The 23,720-nt window shown below is 30.5% G+C and overlaps 1 protein-coding gene across 2 annotated transcripts in view; it reads right to left on the reverse strand.

Moving 5' to 3' along the window:
• The window catches only part of LOC118199694 (hemicentin-1-like), a 517,385-nt gene extending 498,338 nt beyond the window's left edge, over window positions 1-19,047 (reverse strand). Inside the window, exon 1 of one of the 2 annotated variants that reach the window (XM_085818892.1) lies at window positions 18,619-19,047. In XM_085818892.1, the coding sequence (XP_085675018.1) occupies window positions 18,619-18,721 (103 nt within the window). In that variant the 5' untranslated portion in view covers window positions 18,722-19,047. The remainder of the gene's footprint in view (window positions 1-18,618) is intronic. The other variant, XM_085818893.1, reaches the window with a different exon arrangement.
• Between the last annotated feature and the right edge of the window lie 4,673 nt (window positions 19,048-23,720).

The following is a 23,720-nucleotide window of genomic DNA, read 5'->3' on the forward strand; positions in this document are numbered from 1 at the left end:
TAACAATTCTGCGAATGTCAACATTTATTGAAACTTAGCAAAATCAATGAGAAATCTAAAATTATGCAAATGAAGGAGTAATATAAACAATAAAGGTGGAACAAAATAGTTCGAACTTCGAAAACGTTTCACTTTAATGAGAAAAAGTGTTTTTTTCAATGGCTAGTCCTTCTTTTTATACTATCTTGTTCAATTTTCACCACCTTTTTTAAAAATATTTTATCGCACCCGTGGCTCAGTTCCTTATTCGCAACATAATTTTCTGTTAATATTTTGATGATGATAATCTATATGGCAGAAAGTTACATTCCTAGAGATTAATAATTATTTTTATAATTATTTTGATAATCATTTAAATACCTTTATTATGGATAACGACAACACCATGAGGTTCAGCATAAACGTAGCATTCTTTGTCCCAGACATCGAACAAAGATTTGCAACAAACCGCTACTTTTAATAGCATCGGAAATACCATATCGCTTCCAATCGAAATCATTTAGGAAATCTTTAAAAAATATTACGTCCAACTCAACGAGATAAAATATTATTATTGCGGTCCAACCCTTTCCATGTTCGGATAGATTTATACATTTTTTATGCTTTTTTTTTTCTATTATTCCGCAATGGTATTAAGGACAATGAAGGTAAATCATCACATTACGGAGAGTTTTTGTTCTCTCCTAGTTTTAAAGAGGGCCCTAAAATAGCCTTTTAAGTTTTTTGACACTTCAAGTTAAAAATAAAACGGAAAAAATTACTTTATGGGGGGAAAAAATACCACCTGACTTTTTATACCAACTGCTTTCTAGAGGCGAGAAAAAACGGTTAATGATGATGATGATATACGAGATATCTTACTCCATGAACTTGAAGGGTTGTATTTTTTCGTCTTTAAGTACTTAGAATGTGACCTTGGCCTCACGAAGTGCAATGAAGCACAGACTTATAATGTCAATGGCAAGAGCGAAAAACAACAAAGAAGGTGTAAAAAGGACTTAAGCCTGATTACTTTTTTATTACTCTGACCTAATTAGCCTAGCTTGTGGCGGAGTTCTGCAGCCACAATTGTCGTTAACTGTCTTTTAACAGTATTGGTGAGGTAATGTAGTCATCTTTAAAGCCTCTATAATCAATATCGCCATCTTTTTTCAACCAAATAGCCTTCGGGAGGAAAACTAAATGAAAGAAATAGCATTACCAAAAGCGAAGAAGTATTCTTATTATTTCCATTCAAGCAACTTTTTTTACTCACAGTGTAAAAACGAAATGTTTCCTGTAATTGAATTAAAGTGCTGTCTGGAGAACATTTCATTTTAGTTAGGTTAAAATATATACGATCGAAAAAATTTCGTCACTGTCCTAAAAAAGTAGTAGCTCAAATTTCCTTTAAAAAAAGTTACATTTACTGCAAATTTTTCCTGAGCAGAAAGGAAAATTGACGGCACAAATTTAAATGTTTCAAAGTTTAGGTCCGGTTTAAAAAATGAAATGCATGAAAATATATAAAACTAGGGTTAAGCATAAAAAGAAGTATTGTTAATGAAAACTGTAAGATGTGGAGTAATGTTAATAATTTATTGTTCATTTATTTAATGAAAACATTTGTGTATTTTATTTTAATATTATTTATTTGTTTATTTAATTTTTGCGAAACAGTTGTTAATATCTCTTCCCCTTCCTTAAAATAAAGTTATAATCTCGCATTAGACTTTATTTTATATCCTGCTTATTTCTATCTGTTTAAGTACTGCTTTATTAGATTATACACCTATTCACTAAGTACGTGAGTGCGCATTCTCATAATTTTTGCGATTTCTCCGTGTTACGCTATGATATTCCTTTAGGTTTAATAATCGGCTAAGTTATGTTTTGGATCTTTACTGTCACTTCTCACTCACTTCTGTTTTCCCACCAGAATGCATATTTATGTTTTGGATCTTTACTCTCATTTCTCACTTCCGTTTTCCCACCAGAACGCAAATTAGTTCACTTGCATTATAATTTCCACGCCGGTTACGCTAAGCCAACTTCGCCTTTAGCTGAATGTGTAGTCTTCGGTTACGAGCTTATTTAATTTAAATTTTACATCTGATTGACTTTTACTCTAAGTTACATCGCCAAACGTGATTAACTGATTTGTAAGCACCAAATGTGCGTTCCGTTCTTGGTTTTAAATAAAAGGGTCTTTTACACCCTTCTCAAGTTTCAGCTGTTAATTTAGACATAACGATAATTCGCTGCCAATCTGTCTTAGTTGTTTAGTTGCAGCTTATGATTTCCAAAAAGATTTCCAGACCTTTGAAATGCGAACACAAGACAGTGTTGGTTACAATCTTCTCCTTACATGCTTTGCTATGATAAACCAATCAGCATTATTCTCGATGTTATGCCCCTTGTTTAACATGGTTGTTAGCTACCATGCCTGATAAAGTATAAATAATTTTAAGTATATAGAATCTTTGCGGTATGGAGACACTTAAAAGCCCAATGTGTCACGTTACTAAAGAAAGGTTGCATGTAAGAAGTACAAGAATCCTGATCCTATCCTCAAAGTGATTCTTGATCAAAATTGGAACGGAACCGGGCAAAGCCGTACTGTCCACTATTAGGTCTCTAAGGCCTTGACATCTCTTGAATTCGAAGACATGATTTAGATCAGAACAATATGTAACAATAAAAACTGATATTATGAAATAAAAGTAACAATAAATAAATAAAAAAAAGTGTTCCAAATTTATAAATAAATAGGTAAACACAAGATGAGGGACAGATTTAAAATATTATACTGTATACATAACAATACGGAATTTATGAAAAGTTCCCTTTAGGCGACAGGTTAATGGAAGTTGTCTGATTCATACGACGTTGGGTCCAAGTTCGAAACCATGATAAAACATGGAAGTATATGATTGCAGTACACTTGCTGCACTTAAACTATAGACATTCAAAACCTGTCGTGATAAAAATCCTTATGAAAATCTGGTGATAAGGAAAGATGGTTTAAAACTCTCGAATTCCTGCTCATGGAATGCTGTAGGGAAAACTTAGGATGGAGCTTAGGCAAATAGCTCTCATATGTTTTTGCGAAATTAAATAATTCATTTCAGGTAATACAGAGTACGCGATTTTAATAATTATGACAGTGGTGGCCACGCAATATATATATCGTTAAAAGCAGATACTGAGGAGAAAATTTTATCTCATAAGTTGAATGATAATCATACTGTACAAATTTTGTTGCAATCCACTCAGAGATCATCCTGTGTGCAGGTTCTCATAAATGAGGGAAATTTCAAAAAATTTTAAAAATACTTGCTGTTTGTATGTTTAAGCTACGATCGGACTTTCAGTTTTATAAATATGAATACTTAACGATCTATTAATATCAATACAACTTCAGGAAAAGCCAAATATCAGCTCATAATATATAAAAAAGCAAATGCAAAGCTTGAAGCAATTTGATTTCAGTGTCTTCATTGAAAAAACCTTTTTGAGTAAATGTAACAACAATGGAACTATATCTTCTGAATGCATATATCCAAGCTTAAAAAAGTATTCTAAAAACAGGTTAATTACTCAAGTAATACAAATATAACCTAATAGCTAATTTATTTTTAGTCCAAAGGGAAGTTAGCCCAGAAGGACTATTAGTCTCGAAACTATATTTTGCGTTTGTTCAGTATAAATGCCCGTTTCACTTTTCAAACTGTTGCCGCCAAATATTATTACCGAGTATTATATTTAAAGAAACTAATTAATGAAGAATCTACATGAATGCAATATGAAAAAACAACAGTAGTTAGAACCATCCAATTTTGAATAACGTAGTCTTTCAACCGAATGGGCACTTGGAAGCCCGAATTTTGAATTTCGAATTTGTTTTATTATCTATTTGAAATTTTGTAAAACTTTAACGAATTTTTGATTTACAAGCTCAACGATTTCAAAGCGAGCAATGGTAACACTATATGGGGATGGAATTATCTCCAGCGCGCGAGACTGTGTATCGAAAATTCTAAAGATATGCTGTTTTTAAATATTTTGTGATATTGCTGTTGAATTGAACTTTATGTGTTTTAAGTGAGAAGAAAGTGATATTTAATAAGTAAAGATATCACACAAAACGCTAAAAAAAAACGCATTTTTGGGCGTAATATAAAATGATATTAAAGTTAATTTTACAGTGATCTATATATTTTTAGCGCTTTCGCAGTAGCGCGTTTTTAGATATTTATACTGAATTTTACTGAAGTCACAGGTAAATTTGTACTAAAACTTTATTAAAATTTTCTGTTTAAGAAGGAGAATTGACGGGTAAATCTGCAGTTAAAATTTAAAGACCTTAGAAACGATGAATAACTAAACGCATCTTCGCAAGCAAAAATGTAATTGATTTTATACGCAACTAAACATAAACCCGAATGCAAATACTTAACTGTAACTACTTCATTACATTTTCTTTCCTCATTTTTCGAAAAATAATGAAAGCACTATTAACTAAAGTGTAATGTGTATCACAACAGCTCTAAAATTTCAGCGGATATATATGCAGAAGACGAAATTTTCTCTGAGTAAATTAATTCACATATCTTTTCCATTTTATACAATGGCCCAAAATTCATAAATTTTAAACAAAGTTCATTACATGCTTATAAATAATTAACGTTGCACGAAACTCTGTAAACTAAATTTTGCAATTTAACTACGTTTTAAATAACAGTTCTGTTTATCTTACAGCGATGTTTTGTTTAGTTAATGTGAATGAAATATAGCTTAAAATAATAAACACATACGATGCCCCCAGCATATTAATTGCTCAACTTTCTACTAGACAATTTAAGATAACAAGTTACTATACTCAAGTTCAAAAGTTGGCATGGGCATTAGTTTACATCAAATTATAACCTTCTGAGAGAATCATATTAATCTGACATTTATAAACAAAGTTCGGTTGTATGAATTTCGGAATGCACTTTTTGAAAATAGAAGCAGGTATTAAATTTCATTCATTTATTCTGCTTAATTAAACATAAAAGCATTTCACCTTGATTTGAAATTCCTATTCATTGTAAAATTCCTATTTAATATTTACATACATGTAAATGTTTAGTTTCATAAATTGTAAGAGCTTTGAATATAAGGGCTTAATTTTATAAAAATGTAAAGGGTTTTGAATAGAAAATAATTGCTTTAAATCCAGTTTCGGAAAAGATTTAAAGTTTCCGAATCACTTTACGAGTAAGCGGTTTTTAAAAGAGTTTTAAACATGTTTGCTGGGGAATAGTATTCAGAAATATCTCCAGTTTTAACTTTCAATGCACGTTTTCCCAGTGCTATTTAATCCACACATATTTTTGTTTTCCTTACTTATTATGTGCTTCGCCTCAGGCACTACACGGAAAGGAAGGGATGTCCCCGTGGAGGTCGTTTTTAGGGAAACTGGTTCGTATCCACATTACACAAGGGAAAAACCAGGAAAACTCCCATGCAGCTAGCTTGTTCGCAGGGATCATCCGAACTCCGGACCGAACTACCAGTATTCAGCGGCTTTTACTGATCGGCAGCTGGTGGGCTTAATGCACACATATCAAAGCTATTCTTATAGTATTTTGCCCTCAAATTAGTAAATTCTTGCTTAAATAATTTTTGCACTAGATCGTATTTTAAATATTACTCTCAAAATAGGAATCTATTAGTATTTTTGAAACAAAAAGTTGTTTAGATTTCCGAAGGTCGTAAATTTATTATTATTTTTATTTAAAATTTCGATGTGTGCTAATACTTTAAGCAAAGTGCAATATACGGTTTTATGTATGCATGAAATGCTCTTCTTCTCTTCCAGTGTAAGTTTCAACACTATAGTTTAAATCTTCACTGAAACTGGAACTAAACGAGTAAATACAAACATCTGCAAAGTAGAAAACAGATCCCACAAGTGGCCGAGAGGTTATGTTTGCTGAATACTGGTATTTTGACTCCCGTTCAGACCCATTCGAACGAGCTGATTTCTTGTTTTTCTCACTTGTAATGTAAATACGAGTCAGTTTCCCTCAGAAAATCTTCCGCAAAGGCATCCTCCGTTAGAAAGATAACTCTCGGGTGTTTTATCATATACAAATAAACCTCCACATGTAGAATTTCTTTGTTTGTTTATTTACTAAATACGAAAAATAATATAAAATTTGCATTTTTTAAATACATGAAACAATCATAAAGCATGCTTTTGTTTGTTTGCTTTGGCGTTTTAACATGGAATATGTTTGTTGTTTTAACAATATATAAACATGTATGTTAAGCAGTTGTTAGATGAAGTTTTTAACTGAATTAATTCTTCAAGAACACCTGGAACAGTTCTTCACTAAGACAATAAATTTTTAGCGTTTCGCTTGCTTTTGCAGTTTGCAGTGCTTATTTTAGTAACATAGTTCTTGCAGAGATTGTTTATATCTTGGGAACATAAAAGAAGCATTTTTAAAAAAATATTTACATCCTTCCAACTTCAATAAAAAATTAAATCCCATTCACTAACAAGCGAGTAATTAATTTATTTAATACTTCTGTTTAATCTATTTCGCATTGTATAATTTCACGTTTTATGGCAACTTTCAAATCTGATAAATCTCTCGGATTTGATAAGCACGCACGAGATTTCAGGTAATCTCAGAATCATAAATCCATCTAAGTGAGGTCGGGGGATCGTGGTGGCCAAGAAGCTGCAAAGTTAAGGCACATAGAAGACTCTATCCTGAAACGCTGCACACGTTGACAACTTGTAATTGTAATATCCCCCCCTCTCCTTTCTTATGTTATCATTGATCCTTTACGATGTTCTTTGCAAAATGCTTTACGCCGGCAGTTTTTGTCATACGTGTATCATGCCAACGTCATTTATGTTTTTTCAATGCGCTGATCAGTTTACAGAGGAAAAAAGTGGGTGTTGCCATGCGAAAAGTTCGAAATTTTTTCACTGTAGCAGTAACTATGAGAGCTCTATCGTTTTAAATCATCGCAATCTCGAGCACTTACCTTCAAATAATAATATCCGAAGCATTATTTCGAATGGTTGAAGAGGAGAAGGAAGAAGAAGAGAGAGGAGAAGTTTTTTTATGACCATCCTCCATTAAAAAAAAAAAAAATGATATCTAACCTCCATCGAAGTTTTGCATGACAAGAAAGTTGCAGAATGAGGACAAATTTGCGAAGTTGTTCCCGTTGCAATTATACCCTTACAATTCTCTACTTTCTTCTTTTTTCATTATTTTTTTCTTCTTTTCTAACATAATGTATATTGAATCAATGGAAAGAAAATATTATTTTTATTCTCTCTTAGGCTTTTCAATGTTCTACATGTTACATTTTTTGCAAGACTGCAGCAAGACCTGAGTAATAAAACACAAGATTTTTTTTTTTTCTTTCTACTGAAAAAAAAAGTATATATTCTTTTCACGTTACATGTTTGTACAGCAACAGTTGAATTCGGAATCCAACAAGGAAACGCAATAGAGGTGAAGGGAAGGAGAGAGGACGAAAATGTTCATCATTTGATAACAATGGCCGATCATGAGTCATCTGCCGTTTAACAATGGTCTATGAAAGAGACCACAAGTGGAAGGGTAACTGCAGGTGTATCGGTGTGTGATAGAAAACGGACGGGGGGAAGAGACGTGTGCGCTGTGAAAGATGATGGACTGTAAATGCTTTTATGCTACCCACTGAAGTAACTCACGGTACTCTGAGCCGTACAAAATGATCTACGCAGTCACACTTTTTTGACAGAGCATATATATATATTATTTATTTAAGAGGAGAATGTGTTGATGCATTGAAAATACCTTTTCTCTCTTTTATATACTTTGAGAGATAGTATTTTTTAAAAGTAACTGAACAATCATTGATAAATGGATTCTATTATAGGTATATTTTTACTGCAATTTTTATTTCAATTTTTCCTTTCCCAAAGGTCTCAAAGTATGGATTTAAGAAGTTTCCAACAGCAAATTTATTACAATTTTTAAACTTTTTGCACTCCTTTTTATTAAAATATAAGTTTTTTTATTTGTAATTTATATATTATAAACCTTTAAAATCAAGAATTTAAAAAAAGTTTTTGCTTTTTAAAATCAAATGGAAACAATGTCAAATGGAAAGAATGAGAGGGAATTAAGACCCGAGAGGTTTAACCTGATCTAAGATACATTTGTATACGCATAAAAATGTGTACAGCAGATTCCTCAACTGTGCATTGCTAATGTATTACTAACTGGAAATTCTGATGTAAAAATACAGTATAAAAAGTTATATTTTACTAGTAAGCACGGGACTCAGAGCGAACTGAATAATGTTCTAAATTGTAGAATCATTAGGTTGATCGATGTAGAAGACGTAAAAAATATGCAGAACTCTCGCCGAGATTCGGCCATTGGACCTCCCTATTGCTAGCCGGACGTGCTATCCGTTACACCACGAAAGCAAATGGAAAAGAGGGAGAAAATAATTTATAAAATTAAAATGATCAACCAACCTATATCTTGCACAACGTTCCACCCTTGTTTTCATTCCCAAATGTAATTTGGGAGCCTCGAGTAATTTTTTGGATTTATTAATACTGATGTGAACCTCTGTCGAGCGCTCAGAAAGAAGTACACTTTTTTGGCTGCTCATTGATCATTGTTTTTGAACACTTTCATTTTTGAAAACGTTACCTATTATTAATTTGTAAACACTGATAAGCCGAGGTATTCGTAGTAGTTCAAAATCGAAATGTCAGTTTATTTTCATTTTCTTTACATACATATGCATATTTTTAAATATAATCTTGACTTTTTTGTTTGTAATATTTTTATGGCAACAGGATTAAAATCATTTCTGAAAATCTGAAAACAAATTTTAAATAAAATATATTATTGAAGTTCTTTTTTTGGATTATTTCTTTTTATTAAAAAATCTGATGTGTACACCACATGACTTCCTTGTACGGAATATTAAATTATACGCATTTTTTCTTGCATTTCAGTTAAACTTATTGGATTGAATTAAATCTACTTCGCCGATAGCGCAAAAACCACAATAGAATAAATGCATTCTTTAAAATTCACTCTAGTATTTGTTTACCATAGCGACACTCTGGCGCTAGATTCACTTAACAGTATTATATTTCGTTCATATTACAACTCACAATGCACAAAATTTATATTATTTAAAGAATAGAATTATCCAATCGTTGTCACATGTTCTATTCAAATACTATATTAAAGCTAGAATGATGTATGAAAGAAAGTAAGCAAACAAAACAGAAAAGAAACAGTTTTTCACAGACGATTTAGTATTTCTCATTCAATTAGTTCAGTTCTCACTTCGCGAGAAGGCAAAAATACATAAAAACTCAAAATATCTATATTGAAAATTACGAAGTAAATCTTAAACACTTATTTCCTCGAAAAAATTCCAGAAAGGATTAAGCATGATTTAATTGGCAATAATAAATCAAGGCGTTATCTTTGTTGTTTCGAAACTAAGTTTCCCTAGATTGGCAACAAATCCACTAGTCTTCTGTTTCAAATGTAAACAATCAATGGCCGCCATAAAAAAAGGCTTAGCGGCACTTGAACAACTTTAAAATTGTTGATAATTCTAAAAATATTGCATACAGATTTGCTAAAAGCATAGAAACCTTAACCAGAAGATAAAAACAACCTAATTCAATCATTTTTAAAGCAAAAAATGTACAATTTACAAACATATAAGAGTAAAGAAACTGAGATCACTGAGCCGGGTAACAGAGTGGATATATATATAAATATATTTATATACGTTTGGCGCGGCCGATTGCAATCAAAACACGAGGTGCAAATCTACATGTTATAGCAGTCCTATATACAAAATTTCAACGGTCTGAGGCTACTCGTTTTTGAGTTATGCAAGATACGTACGTGCGTACATACGTTCGTACAGACGTTCATACATACTACGTTCTCTTCAGAATTAATTTTAAAGCAGTTTTATAATTTTTTTTAGAAGTAATAAGAAAGTATGTAACTATATTTGTTGTAATACCTCCAGCTGCAGATACACGACCATGCCATTAACACTTTTTTCGCCTTTCTGGTTCACATTAACTGTGATGCTGATGTCGCTACTAACTCTAGGGATAATAACTAAAGTAGGCAAATGATGCCTTAAAGCTCGTCCATGTCATCATATATTGAAACTAACACTAAAACAGTTCACAAAATGCAGATCGTTAAAATTAGAATTGATTATACGGCTTATAACATCCTATGGATTGTATTCCTGGAATCTTATAATTGATGCTTATAAATATATAAAAATTATACCTTGCCTGCTTTTCAAAAAAGAAGTTTAAAAATTTAGGATTCCATTTTACATTGTTTTATAACTCAGTGATATTCACAGCTTCCAAACAAAGAATAATTAAATTAAATATTTTGATATTTTCCAGTATTTTCAGATATTAATTAGTATTTTTGTGTATTAACAGTGATTGATTAGTAGCAAAGTTTTTAAATATTTTTACTTCTACCTGTTTATTATACAGTTGAAGTAAAACGTTTCTCTAAATGAAAATTAATTTGTATAACCGTCAGTTTTGGTAACCGTAACCTTTTGTAAGAGTAACTAATTACAGTATGATAATTTATATAGTACCAAAGTTTTAAAGTTTTGTTACATCTATCTCTTTAAGCGTGTAAGAGTTAATTTTATTCTTTGTATTAAAAACTTGGGTTTATAAAAAGCAATTTTATAAGAAATGAAAAGAAAGAAGCTGGAAGTTTCACATAAAAAAAAAGTTTAATTAATCGTTTTTTTTTTTTTCATTCAGATGAATCCACTGCTTAAAGGTATGTAGTTTCGGTGACAGTGAATTTTTTATTAAACTTTATATGACCGATATTAATCAGAAAGTTAGATATGCATGAAAATTTATTCTACATTTTAATTTTCCCATTGTAAGTTTAAAAAAGGGGAAAGGTATTATTAATTTGTAGATTTTTATGACTTTGTTACTTCTCTTAGTATATATTTGCTTGTGTAAACAAAGCATATAAAGTAGAAAGTAAAAAATAATGCAGTCTGAAAACTTTAGCGTACATTTCTAACACTGAGCACTGAATTTTCAAAAATTAAAAAAATATTTTTTTTTTTTAAATAAAGACCTAAAATTATAATATTAAAAAGAAATTCCAGTCTGATCTTGAATGCAGATTTAAGTTGAACACTTGAAAAAAATATACGCTAAGTAGTTATGATAGGCCTATTGATTTAGAAATTGCTTCGAAATTAAAATGTAAAACGTTAAATTTATCTATTCGAAATATTAACACCAAATGTTAAAAATAAGTTTTGCTACTCTGTTATTCCATTGTAGAGATATATACACTTATTTAATAGAAGGGAAGCTTAATTATTCACGACGTACCTATATGTTTACTTCACAGGATTGCCAATACACATGACCTTCAACAAATATATACATTGAAGTGGCATTATTTTCTGTTTTGCCATTATAAAATATCCGCAAACTGTAAAAACAAATAGACGCGTCGAAGAGGTGTTTAAACACACTTAGGTTGTGTGATTCCTTTAGCTTTATTGACCAGTTAATTTAAGGTTTGAATCTGTATATGGTCACTTCTTTCTTTCCCTTTTACTGCCAGAATGAAAATTAATTCGCGTATATTTAATGAAGGTTTGAGATTGTTAAGACAGAACGTGTTTTGCTACTTGTGGCCACGTTACTAGATTTGGTACTTTAGATAAGAATTCTCGTCTTCGGCCTTGCATTTTAATTTCCGATAGCTGAAATCCCCGCCGATGACATTCTGAGCCAACTTCGCGTTAAAATTCTCTGGGCGGCTTTTGGCTATTTGTTTTTAAATTTTAGCTGTACATTTGACTTAAAATACTTTTCAGTGTTTCACCATGAATGCTGGCGGAGTTGTAAGCACAAGGATTGTCTTATTTAGTTTAAAATAAAGGTTCTTCTACGTCCTTCTCAGTTTCTATTATACCTTAGACATAGCGATAAGTCGCTTAACGTCTACCAAGGGTTTAACTTTACATGATAGCCAAAAGAGTTAAACTTTACAAGTTTATTTTCACTTTCTCCTCTAAATATGAACTTCTTGCATCTAATAAGTATTCTAATCACATAAAATCATAAAATAATCAATGAATTTCTTAGTCTCGCTTCCACTTCTTGCTAGTCGATAAAACTGCATATAATTCATTATTATATCTTAAATTTTAGTTTGAGTTAGTACCCGAATGTAATGAATGTTAGGAAAAAAAGGTGAAACACTCTGGTCTTGAATTAAAGAAATAAATTCTCGATTTTATATGAAAATGATTTTATATGTGTTAAAAGAGGAAAATATATTCAGGGAGTAATAATTACAGCAAGTTTATATTTAATTAACGAAATTCACGTTTTTTTATCTTAGGTTTTGAAATAGGCTCATTTTCAAGTCAATAATGGGCAGAAAAATACAAATATAGTATATTTAGGAAGATGTTAGTGGTGACGAAAAGTACAAGAAACGCAGCCTGCAACTATTTCGCTGAGTTATTTCTGCATTTTTTTTCCGGCAGCATGCTAGTCTGTGATAGATATGAAAGGGTCTTCAAGAGCCTAACTCCACGCTGATAAGGATATGAGTGTTTAAAGTTTATTAACTATAAAGAAGAGGGCGGAATAAGCAGTTTAGTTTATTGGCAACTCCCTTTGAAGGTATGTGAATGCGTTGAGCCACATTGAGAGCCTGGCTATTTAAAATGCAGTTTAAATTGCAGGAACTCTTTAAATTGCCAATTGTAGTATATCCCTTAAACTGTAATTTTAGTTACGTACATGTAACATTTGTCTAGGCAGTTCCTGAGTAATCAGGCGTCTTCTTCCCCCTTTCTTTTTCTTGCTCTCTCTCTCTCTTCTTCTTCTTTTTTTTTTTTTTTTTCCGTTTATTTATTTATTTTTTACTAAATTCGTATATTGGAAAATGATGGAAAAGTTAGTATCACACCCATCAGCGTAAAATAAGACTGCCTAAAGAAAAAGCAAAAAAAGAAATTAAAAAGTGCATTGGATAGCAGCAGTGATAGAACATGATGTCACAGTAATTGGCAGTTTTTTCTACCCACAACATTACGCAATTTGGCCGCCCAAAGGGAAAAGTGGTTAGTGACTGTAAACCGCTGAGTTGACTCCCGACCTGGGTATACTTGAAATTATCCATACAGAATTGGTTACCAACCCAGCGAGATTTAACAGCTATCTACCCGACAGCATTTATTAAATTTTAAAAGAAATATATAAATGTGAAAAAAAAGACACTTGAGAAAGAGTACAGTCATGGAGCATAACAGAATACACTGGTACATTTACCACAATTATATGTCTAGTAAATAATTGCCTTAAACTCTGACAGCCATACCAAAGGGCCCAGGTTCCAATCCCGGAGAAAGCATGGATGTGATTTGTAAGTCCCTTCATAGGGGACAAGCGTGGCCCACCTAGGTGCCTTCATAATAAAGAGACCACCGCTTCTAACCTTAGTAGAGGCCAACGCCTATAAACGGTTAGAGTCCGCCATTAAAAAATTGCGCAATTTTACTGTATGTGATAGAAAATATATAAACACTGTATGATAATATTCAAAACGCGTTCTAAGCGAATTATTTACGTGAGTGTAAACTCAGTAACTCAATAATTCATGTTCTCTTGTCAATAATGCTTCTGCCAGTGTCTTTCACACTCCTTAAATTTTTCTTTATTCTTCCGTTATTCGCGGTATGCTATTTTTTTAATACTTATTTATGTCTCGAGACCAAATGAACCTATTGTTTATATTAAACTGCTTAAAATGCAAATAAATTGTTAATAATATCTTTCTGTGTGATTATAATATGAGTTCTACTGTTTTCAGCTCCTTTTCAGTTGTCCTCGAATTAATCGTGATTTTAAGTAAACCGTAAATATTTTCGGGATTTGATTGATACTGTAATGAACTTTCTTGTTTAATTTTACTTTCTCGCTCAATTTATTGATTGCTGAATTTTAAGTGGGTAATAAATCACGAAGTACATGAAATTCCAAACTTTTCCAGTTTGATTAAATAGTGAATTCAATTTCATATGAAATGAAACTTTGCAGTTATACTTCTAAAAAAAAATTATTTAAGAGCACAGTTATAAGAAAAGCTGAATAAATTACAACAAGTGAAATAAGCAAAAGAATAAAGAAAGAAAACGCGAAGAATTTCAGCTTGAATATTTACTTATTTAAGTGTCGGCTATTCTTTTTAAATTTATTAACCTTCTTAACGTTTGGCTTTTATCCAAAAAAACTCAATGTATCCAGAGAACAAACGTTCTGTTTAGCTCGACCTCAAAAAGAACTAAATAAAATAATCTCATCTTAATTTAAATCTGCAAAATACACGTATAAAAAATCTATCTAAAATTCAGAAGTTATTGAGAAAATAATTAACTTTCGCTACCCAATGCTTTATAGATTTATTGCATACACAAGCGACATTCTATTTAAAACTTTCTGTGAAGGATTAAGAAGCTGTTCGTTTGCAGATTATAGCATATGTAATTAGGACTGAAGAGGTTAGGAGTTTTTTTTTTTCAAATTTGGCATGAAGCCCTTTCATCTTGGAAGTTGTTTTCGGCCTCTTTGAGTTGAGTTGCGTTTCTGATAAAAATATACACCAGGAACTACAGAGGCGTTTTGAAAATCTGGCATTGATTTGCATTAACATTAAAGTTTACGCTTCTATGTTGGCATCTTTTATTCAAAATTAATCTTCTTCTGCGCGTATTACCGAGTATTACGTAAGATGATGATGTATTTCGTCCCTCTTAGAAATGTACAAGTTAGACGGAAATAAAAAATAAAGTATTTAAGAAAATAATAATTTTATCTCGTTTCCGCCTATTTTCGTCTATTATAACTATCACAGAGCTATTTTTCAATCATAAAAACCCTTGTTTTATTTTTATAATATTTATATTTTCTATGTTCTTTAAAATACGGTGTAAAATATCAGAATATGGATATTAATTTTTAACTAAAATTATAAAGTTGAAGAATGTGGACCGCTTAGCTCACAAAATAATAATATAACAAGATGCAATAAATAAATTAGAAAACAAATACTCAAAAATTATATCTTTTAATTTAGATTCTGTCTTTACTTCTGTAAATCTAAAAATCCCCAGAACTCTGTTTTTATTTGTATAAGAAACAAAATAGTCAGTTTCGTTTTGAATTAGTATATATTAGAAAAATTAATGAAGATTAAATTACTTCTATGCATGATTTCAGTAAAATATTAAAAAGTTTCTAGAAAAGAGACAAAAAGAAGGCAACTTCAGTACTTCAGTTCTTTCAAATTTTAATGTATGGAAAATAATTTTTAGGCTTTTAAGTTATTCGAATTGCTAATTTAATATTTTCAGTAGCACTCTGACCAGCAGTTAAAATGTTTCAGCTTTCAAAATGATGTAAATGTAAATAACATTTCACATACTTCCAAAACAACGTTACACATTTTGTTATTTGTTTCACAAACTGATCATCTACTTTCTTCGGGGATGAAAACTATTTTATAAAACGAAAATACTCGCAATAAAGAGTATTTGATATATATTAAAATATTTTAATTGAACCCAAGAATAACAAAATTATTTTCTTTGTTCCTATAACACCCACTGTGTTCTTGCCCAGAATCCTTTCGTGTTTTGTATTACATTTACCATTCTTTGAAATTAATGTTAAAATAAAGAGATAGTTAACTCTTAACATGAATTTTACACAGGTTTTCTAACTGGTACAAATATGACAGTCTTCTTTGAACAAAAAATATAAATTGTAACCAGGCCTACATTTTTACAATGATATAATATTGAAATTGTATAACATAAATCTGCGTCATGAAAACTTTGTAGATATGAATCCTTTTTATTTACAATTACAAATTTATTATTTAATTGGGATGAATCCGAAAGCTGAAAAGTTATCAGAATGAACTGACTTTCGTCTACATTTTGAATAGAATACATCATGTATGTTTGTTGATTACTTTAATTTAAATATAATATTTTCTTACATATGAAAAGCGGTCAAACAAAACTGCTATTGTATTCAAAATTTGTATACGAGAAGAAGTTATTGTTTTCTTACACCAATTAAATTACTTTCAATTAATAAACATTAATTAATATTCTTTTACAATAAGCATGATAGATTTTGTTTAATTTTAACCATTAATAAATATGCATGCATTATTTTCACTGCATTTCGTAAATTTCGCAGAAAATAAATATTATGAAAAACATAAATGTTTAAATAAATGTAAAACAAACGGAAAAGTACCAAAATAAAAAGGCCACTCAAATATTTACCTTATAATTTTCGAAAGAAAACTCGATTCATTATTAAAATTAGAATATTTTTAATTAAAACACCCTGTTGTTGTTTAATTCCGATTTCTCCATTTGAAATTGAACTTTCAGTTCAAATCATTAAGCAGGAGGAAAGGAAAATGTCCACTACAGTATTTCTTATCTTAATAAACATCCACCATTCAGTTTTAAGAAGCTGAATGTTAATATTTTTCTATTATAGCAGTAATTAATTTTAATTCATACCTGCATTTGCTATGAATTGTTCTTAAATGGTTTTACATTATATAACTAAAATTTTATATTATATATATATATTTTTTTTAAATTTATACTTCTTTATTACATTAGAAATTGCATTTCGTAACCTTTTGATCAAGGGATAACATTTAATCTTAGGCGTGAATCAATAAATGCATTATCCATTCAAAACAATACAATTAATAATTATTAATGTAAGTCATTGTAATAAGTAAATTAATTGTTCGTTTCAAATTTATTAACAATTGGAAAGTTTTTTTTAAAGAAATGTTGTATAAAAAGGGCAATAGTTATCGTTATTCCTGTACTCCGCCAGTTTATTGTAATACATGCTATAAATCTGAATGAATTATTTTTAGTTTAACTGTTGAATGATTTGCATTATTCATAAATTTATTTACATTTCTTTTAACTACAAATTACTTCTTGCATAACATTATTTAACGTAAGTTAAAAAATTGAACAGTTAAACGGAATTTTTGAAAATAAATATTTAAGAAATTTAATTCAGTTTTTTTTTATCAGTCCGGAAAAATAAGGAACAACATGAATAACTAACTATATGTCCTTGTATATCTATAATTTTTACTTTCTAGTTAAGATCTATCTAAACTTGAACATTTCTTACATGTTTCTATAGGAAGCTCAATTCTATCTAATACTGTTAAGCAATATTCAAACTTCCTTTGAGATTTTTCCCACTATTTTTATGCCAGCTTACTCTCAAAGAGATCATTCTTTAGTAACTAGTATTTAATAACTAACTATAATGAGTACAAAAATCGAGAAATTGAATTTTATATATCATTTGCACCCCCCCAAAAAAAACAATATGCAGTAACGTATTTTGAGTATCAGTACAGAGAGGGGGTATCATAAAAGCATGTATCGGTATTGCTATAATATTTCGTTGCATTTTTTTTCTCAAACTTTAAATGTTAAAGCAACTCGCTTTGAAAACTTAATTTCTTATCTAGATTATGGAAATAAAATTGTGTTGCAAATGTGGCTTGCGTATAAAATATCCAAAATTATTCCGAACAGATAATTCAGATCTAAAACTGCAATGGAAATTAGCATTAAATTCTTTTAAAAATCAAAATAATAAGGAAATTGCATCAAAATTTTATGCAACACAGCTGATGCATATTCTTTTACGATAAAATTATTTAATTTCGTTCCAGATTTTAATATTCATAAATTAAAAAAATTTAGAATGATTAATATCCTTTCTAACAAATGTGAATAAAACTATGCAACTAATGAGAGTTGTACATAAAATTTCGAAAACAATTACAAAAACACACTTTAAACCGATAAACTGCAGTACGGATTGACATTAAAGTCTATTTTAAAAATCACGAACAAGCTAATACGAATATTTAAGCTAAATTCAATATTGTCTATATTGTGATTTTATAATAAAATTCTTTAATTATAGAGTTTTAATATGCATAAATTAAAATACCAGAATAATTAATGTTCTTCCTAAAATATGCAAAAGACTTGTGCAATAAATATAGCTTGTAAATAAAATTTCATAAATATTTCGAAGATAGTTTGAGCCTATAAATTGCAATGTGGATTCTCTAAAATTCTATTTTAAAATCAGAAACACGATTATTCAGTCGAAATTTTAATGACTGAAGCAGACTTATATTCGCGTTCTTAATAAAATTATTAAATTTACTTATAAAATTTAATATTCTCAAAATTAATATTTCTAATCATATTATCACTTATTTTAATAACACGTGTTTTGAATATTAAAAGTATCAAAAGTTTTACGAAGTGTTTTAAAACTCTACTTGGAAAACTTTTCCATGAAGTATATATTTGATGATGCCCTCAAATTCTATGGCAAACAGTCATTTGTCATTCAAATTTTAAGTCATTTTCCAGGACTTAAAACAGAAAATATAAGCTTACCCAATGTGTATATTGCCAGAAGCCATAAGAATAGCCAAGTTCTCGAAGTCATGCAATAACTTTTGTTCCACTTGAAGGAATACCAAGTGTAATCCAATGACATGATAGAAAGGAAAACCTCGAATTTTAAATTTCAAGAATTAAATTTGAAATTGAAGAATACAAATGGTTCAATTTCTTTCTGTTCACATAAAACACGACACCAGATGAAACACACCGAAGTAAAAACAATGGGAATTTGTCCCGCGAGATCAACGAGGAAATTTTTCTTTCCACGTAGGGGGGAGCAGTCCCACTTTTCTCCGCCTCCCGTAGTCCCGAAAGCAGATACAAAACAAATGACAATCCCACATTCGTTGAGACGCAAGAACGAAAGAAGAGCCTCGGTTTCGGGAACTTACTGGCTCGCGTTAGAAAGAGAAGATGAGGTTATGATGAGTAAACGTGGTTTTCTCTCGCTCCCGCTCACGCACTCACACATTCAGGCACCACACGTACTATTTGGGTCACGTGATCGCTGCTTGACGGAGGGGCGCGGTTTTTGACAGCGAGCACAGTTTTCGGCGCTTTTGCTTGTTTGCTTTTTGGGGAAAATACCTTTTTTTATTATTTTATTCCTTGACGTGTGCCGGGTTTCGCGTCCACCGTAACTCGCCACGCCTGCTAGATTATGATTTTGCAGCTTCATTTTTTTAATTCTTTTTATTCTTCGATTTTTAATGTTTCGCTCTTCGCGTTTTCTCTGTTTAATTTTGACGAAACATCTGCGTGCTTGTGTGTTGGATGTTTGGTTCTTACTAGTGCAGAGCAAAGAAGAATTTCAGCACGCAGTCTAATTTAATGAAATTGTTTCCTAGAGAAAATGCAATGTCCGAAATAGTTTCATTTCCTCCCAGTCGTTAAATTTGTGCTTTTTACTGACCGGAACGTGCCACAAGCCTGAGAACTACGCATATTCCATGCTTGTTGATTACCATCCAAAAATAACTTTCCTTTTATTATAGCTGACAGAAATGCAGACGACTGGTCACCATCTGCTCGACCAATTACAGCAGGCATGCAAAAATGGATAGGAAAATGCGAGAAAACTTCTGCATTATTTTTCTTTGTGGTTCATTCTGCTGGATCTTAACTGATGATTTTACGTTACTCTTGCTTCCATCTTTTAAATTACTGTTTAATTAAATTATCTTGTTTGACATTCAAAAATATATTTTTTTTTTCATTTATTATTTTTATATGTGCTTTGCTTTTTACCTGCCTTTTGCAGCAGATCGATTCACAGCGCTTGTAACTACACATGTTTTCGATTTTCAACATATGTAAATAATTTTTATTCTAGTAGTATTAAAATTGAAATATGCAAAATGCAGAAAAAATCAGTAGACTACTGTTAAATTATTTAAAATATTATAAACACTTTTATATTATTATTATTATTAAATTTCGCCTGAAATTTATTTTTCAGTTTCAAAAGTCATGCCAGTGTCTCTATTATAATATTTGTAATATTACGTTTTAAAATAACTTTGTTGATACGTTTATTATGCTGTGAAACTTATAGATGCGATGAATTTTATTGTTAGTCTTAAAAATTGCTGTTCTAAATAAAAATAAGTGTTTATGCTGGCCTAGTTATATGCATTATATATTTTATTTATTTATTTATTTAATATATTTTATTTGTAAATATAAATTTTATTTATAAGTAGCTGCAAATTCTCAAATTCATATAAATAGAATTTGTAAATGGTATCCGATAACATATATAGCATATCAAAGATAAATTCGCTAATAAAATTAATAAAAAATAGCCTTAGATTAGAGCTGGCGGGCTGATAGAGTTAGTGAAGGCGAGCTGAGATAGGTTTCTCTTTCGAAAAAAAAGTTCTTCAAAGGTAAGAGGGGGAGACAATCACATTTGTCCGGAAGTTAGTGACAAAAGCAAGAACACAGTGTCATCTGTTGGTAAAAATAGTCACGAAAGAAGAAAAAGTTATTATAATTTTGAGACCACGGAGAAGGACTTTACGAACTGTAATATAATATTAAAGAAAAAAAAAAAAAAAAGAAAGGAGAAGAAAGCAAGATTTGCAAAATGCTCCTGAAATTTTCAGAAATTCTAATAACTTAGCGTTTTTTTCGTTTTGTCACTCTTTCTGCCGACAGATGGAAGCTATGTCTGTATCCACTTTACTCTGTCCTTGGACTTTTCTATAAATTTCTTTGTATGCTAGTCCCACCTTTACCTCTTTAAGATGAAAGTTGGCTTATAAAATAATTTAGAAATATTAGCTGTGCTTTTGTTAATGAGCTAAGATTGTATTATCAAGTATTCTGTGTTAGATTAATCTAGTTAATTAACACAAGACTGAGATTCATTTGTGTCTAGTATTGTCTCGCTAAGATCCATCTGTGTTAATTAACACATGACTTAATTTGCGTTACTGAGATTTTTCAAATGTTGTTTTATACTGTGCAAATAAAAGTTTCGATTTAGAGTAAGATTTAAAAAAAAAAAAAAAAAAAAAAAAAAAAAAAAGCTTGCGAAAATGATGTAATACTGCCTTTTTAAATTTTGTTTATTGAATAACTTGATAAATGCTTGATATTACAAAAAATAAATAAATAAAATAAAATAAAAAAAAACAACGTCACCAGCAACACCTAAAAAATTTTAGAAAACACGTCTCATAATTCTGCTTTAGAAATACCGTTTCAAATATTTGCCAGAAATTTATTATTGCAGTTTTCCTTTCTTCTCCTTTCGTTCAAAACCACTTCCGGTTTTTCGTGTCTGCGATTTCAGAAACATCTGATATTTTCCTAAAACGTCGAATTACTGAGGTCTCTTGATACTGTCATCTGTCAGAATTCAAGCCATATTATCCTAGCTTCCTATGAAAGAAAGAGTGTTTTCTGTAATATTGCTGCATGTACATGGAATTCAAACTACGTATTATGATGTTTATCTAAATATTTTTGAGGGTATATTTTTAAAATTGCATGAAGGTTATGAAGGAATAATGGGCGCATTTTATTTATTTCTTTAGACAGAATACTTGCGAAATATTTTCAGAATTTCAGTTTTTCCTAAAGTGAAAAGGTTCAAACTGGAGATGGGAAGAATCTTAATTTCTTTTCATATGCAGTCCTTTAAAGTTTGTCGAAGGCTCGCCGAACCATAAAAATGAGATGAAAAGTAAATAAATAAATAAAAATCGGAAAGCTTTCAGATTTTATTTGTGTGTTACCTTTATTTATTAAATATCATGTCCTTCGCACTTAAATCATGAAATTCAATTCAACAGCAGTATCACAAAATATTTAAAAGAACATAACTTTAGAATTTCCAATATACAGTTTCCCTCGCTGGAGATATATATATTTTTTTCCATAGAGTGTTGTCATTGCTCGCTTTGAAATCGTTGAATTTCTTAATTAAAAACTCATAAATGCTTTGCAAAATAGGAAATAGATTATAAAAGAAATTCCAAATTTGTGCTTCCAGATGCCCATATTAGAGTGGAGACATACTTTATTCAAAATTTGATGGCTCTAGTTACTGTTGTTTTATCACAATACGAGAAACATACATACATTTATGCAGATTTTTCATTATTTAATTTCTCTAAATCTAATACGGGGCGATAATATTTGGTGGCAACAATTTCAAAAGTAATTCAAACTTCCCAATACAAAAGTTTTCGACGCAAAATGCCAAACGAAATTAAAAGTCCTTCTTGGCTAATGCTTTTTAGACTAATAAATAAATAAGGAAAATAACAGCTTCTTCTTATATTTACATTATTTTTTATTTTTTAATTAAATCAGTATTTTAAATTTGAGTTTAATGAAAAACAAATTTAAGAAAGTTTTGCGTACTATATAGTTATAATAACAATAATAATTATACTTAATAAAAACTATATTTTTTAAAAACAGTTTTTATCATTCTATCAACTATACAATAAAGCGCAAATAAAGCAATATTAATTAAGAGCTAAAAATTTTAAATGACAGTTTAAATTAGCTGCTTTCCGAAAGCATGAAATGAAGGTTAATAATGTTAAGCGATACTGGAAATGGTAAAAAATGTAACACAGCAATTTAATTAAAACATATATAAAAAGCATAAGATATGAAAAAAATAAAACCATAAACTAAAGGTGTGTGTGTGTGTATTTAATTACGGCAAAGCACACTACGGCTATCTGCCTAGGGGGAGGGATGCCTTCGTGGAGGACTTTTTAAGGGAAACTGGCTCGTATACACGTTACACATGGGTAAAACCACGAAAACACCCATGCAGCCAGTCCGTTCGCAGGATTCGAACCTCGGACCAAACTACCAGTGTTCAGCGACTTTACCGCTCGGCCGCTGGTGGGCCCCATAAACTAAAGGACTGAAAATCTTGGAACAGAGTATGATTGTCTAAATTCTGTTCTTTTATCAAAAGGATGGACAGAATTAAAACAGTTACCAGGTTTTATTGCCAAAGTAATTTAAAACAACGTTACTGAAATGTATAGAATGGCCAACGTAAAATCCTAAACTGATTGACAACAACACGACTATTTTAAAAGATTTGAAAATATATATAAATAAAAAAAAATAAATGAAGTCTGTTTTTCTCCCTTCCGCATATCGCGAAATTAATTTTGCATCCATTTCTACTAGCGCATTTTTCTTAAAATTTCTCACACATAGTATGTATTCGCAGAAAACTACTATATTTTACACGAAGTTTTGCAAAATATGATATAGGTAATGTTTTATTTCGTCGTAGAAAACTTGATATTAAATGAGAGCTTGATTAGGAAGCCAAAAATTCACTTTTTAATCATGGCCGAGAGAACGGTTGCGTAGGTAACTGAAAACTGAGGTATAACGAATGAATGGATGATATTTTGGAAGTAGCACTACCAGGATAGTGGTTAAACATAATTTATTTTTGGATGACGAATTTTTTAGCAAGTATCTTCTTAATTGGTGGAACATTAGGGGTGCTAAACGCGTTCCCCAGTTTTAGATACGCAATTACATCTTACATAAGGGAGAATAGGCTAAGCGACACGTGGCTATCTAGAAGGCGAATTCAT

This window comes from Stegodyphus dumicola, chromosome 6 (genome assembly GCF_044657685.1).
Source record: "Stegodyphus dumicola isolate Sdum_Otavi_A_Nest chromosome 6, ASM4465768v1".
Lineage (NCBI taxonomy): Eukaryota > Metazoa > Arthropoda > Arachnida > Araneae > Eresidae > Stegodyphus > Stegodyphus dumicola.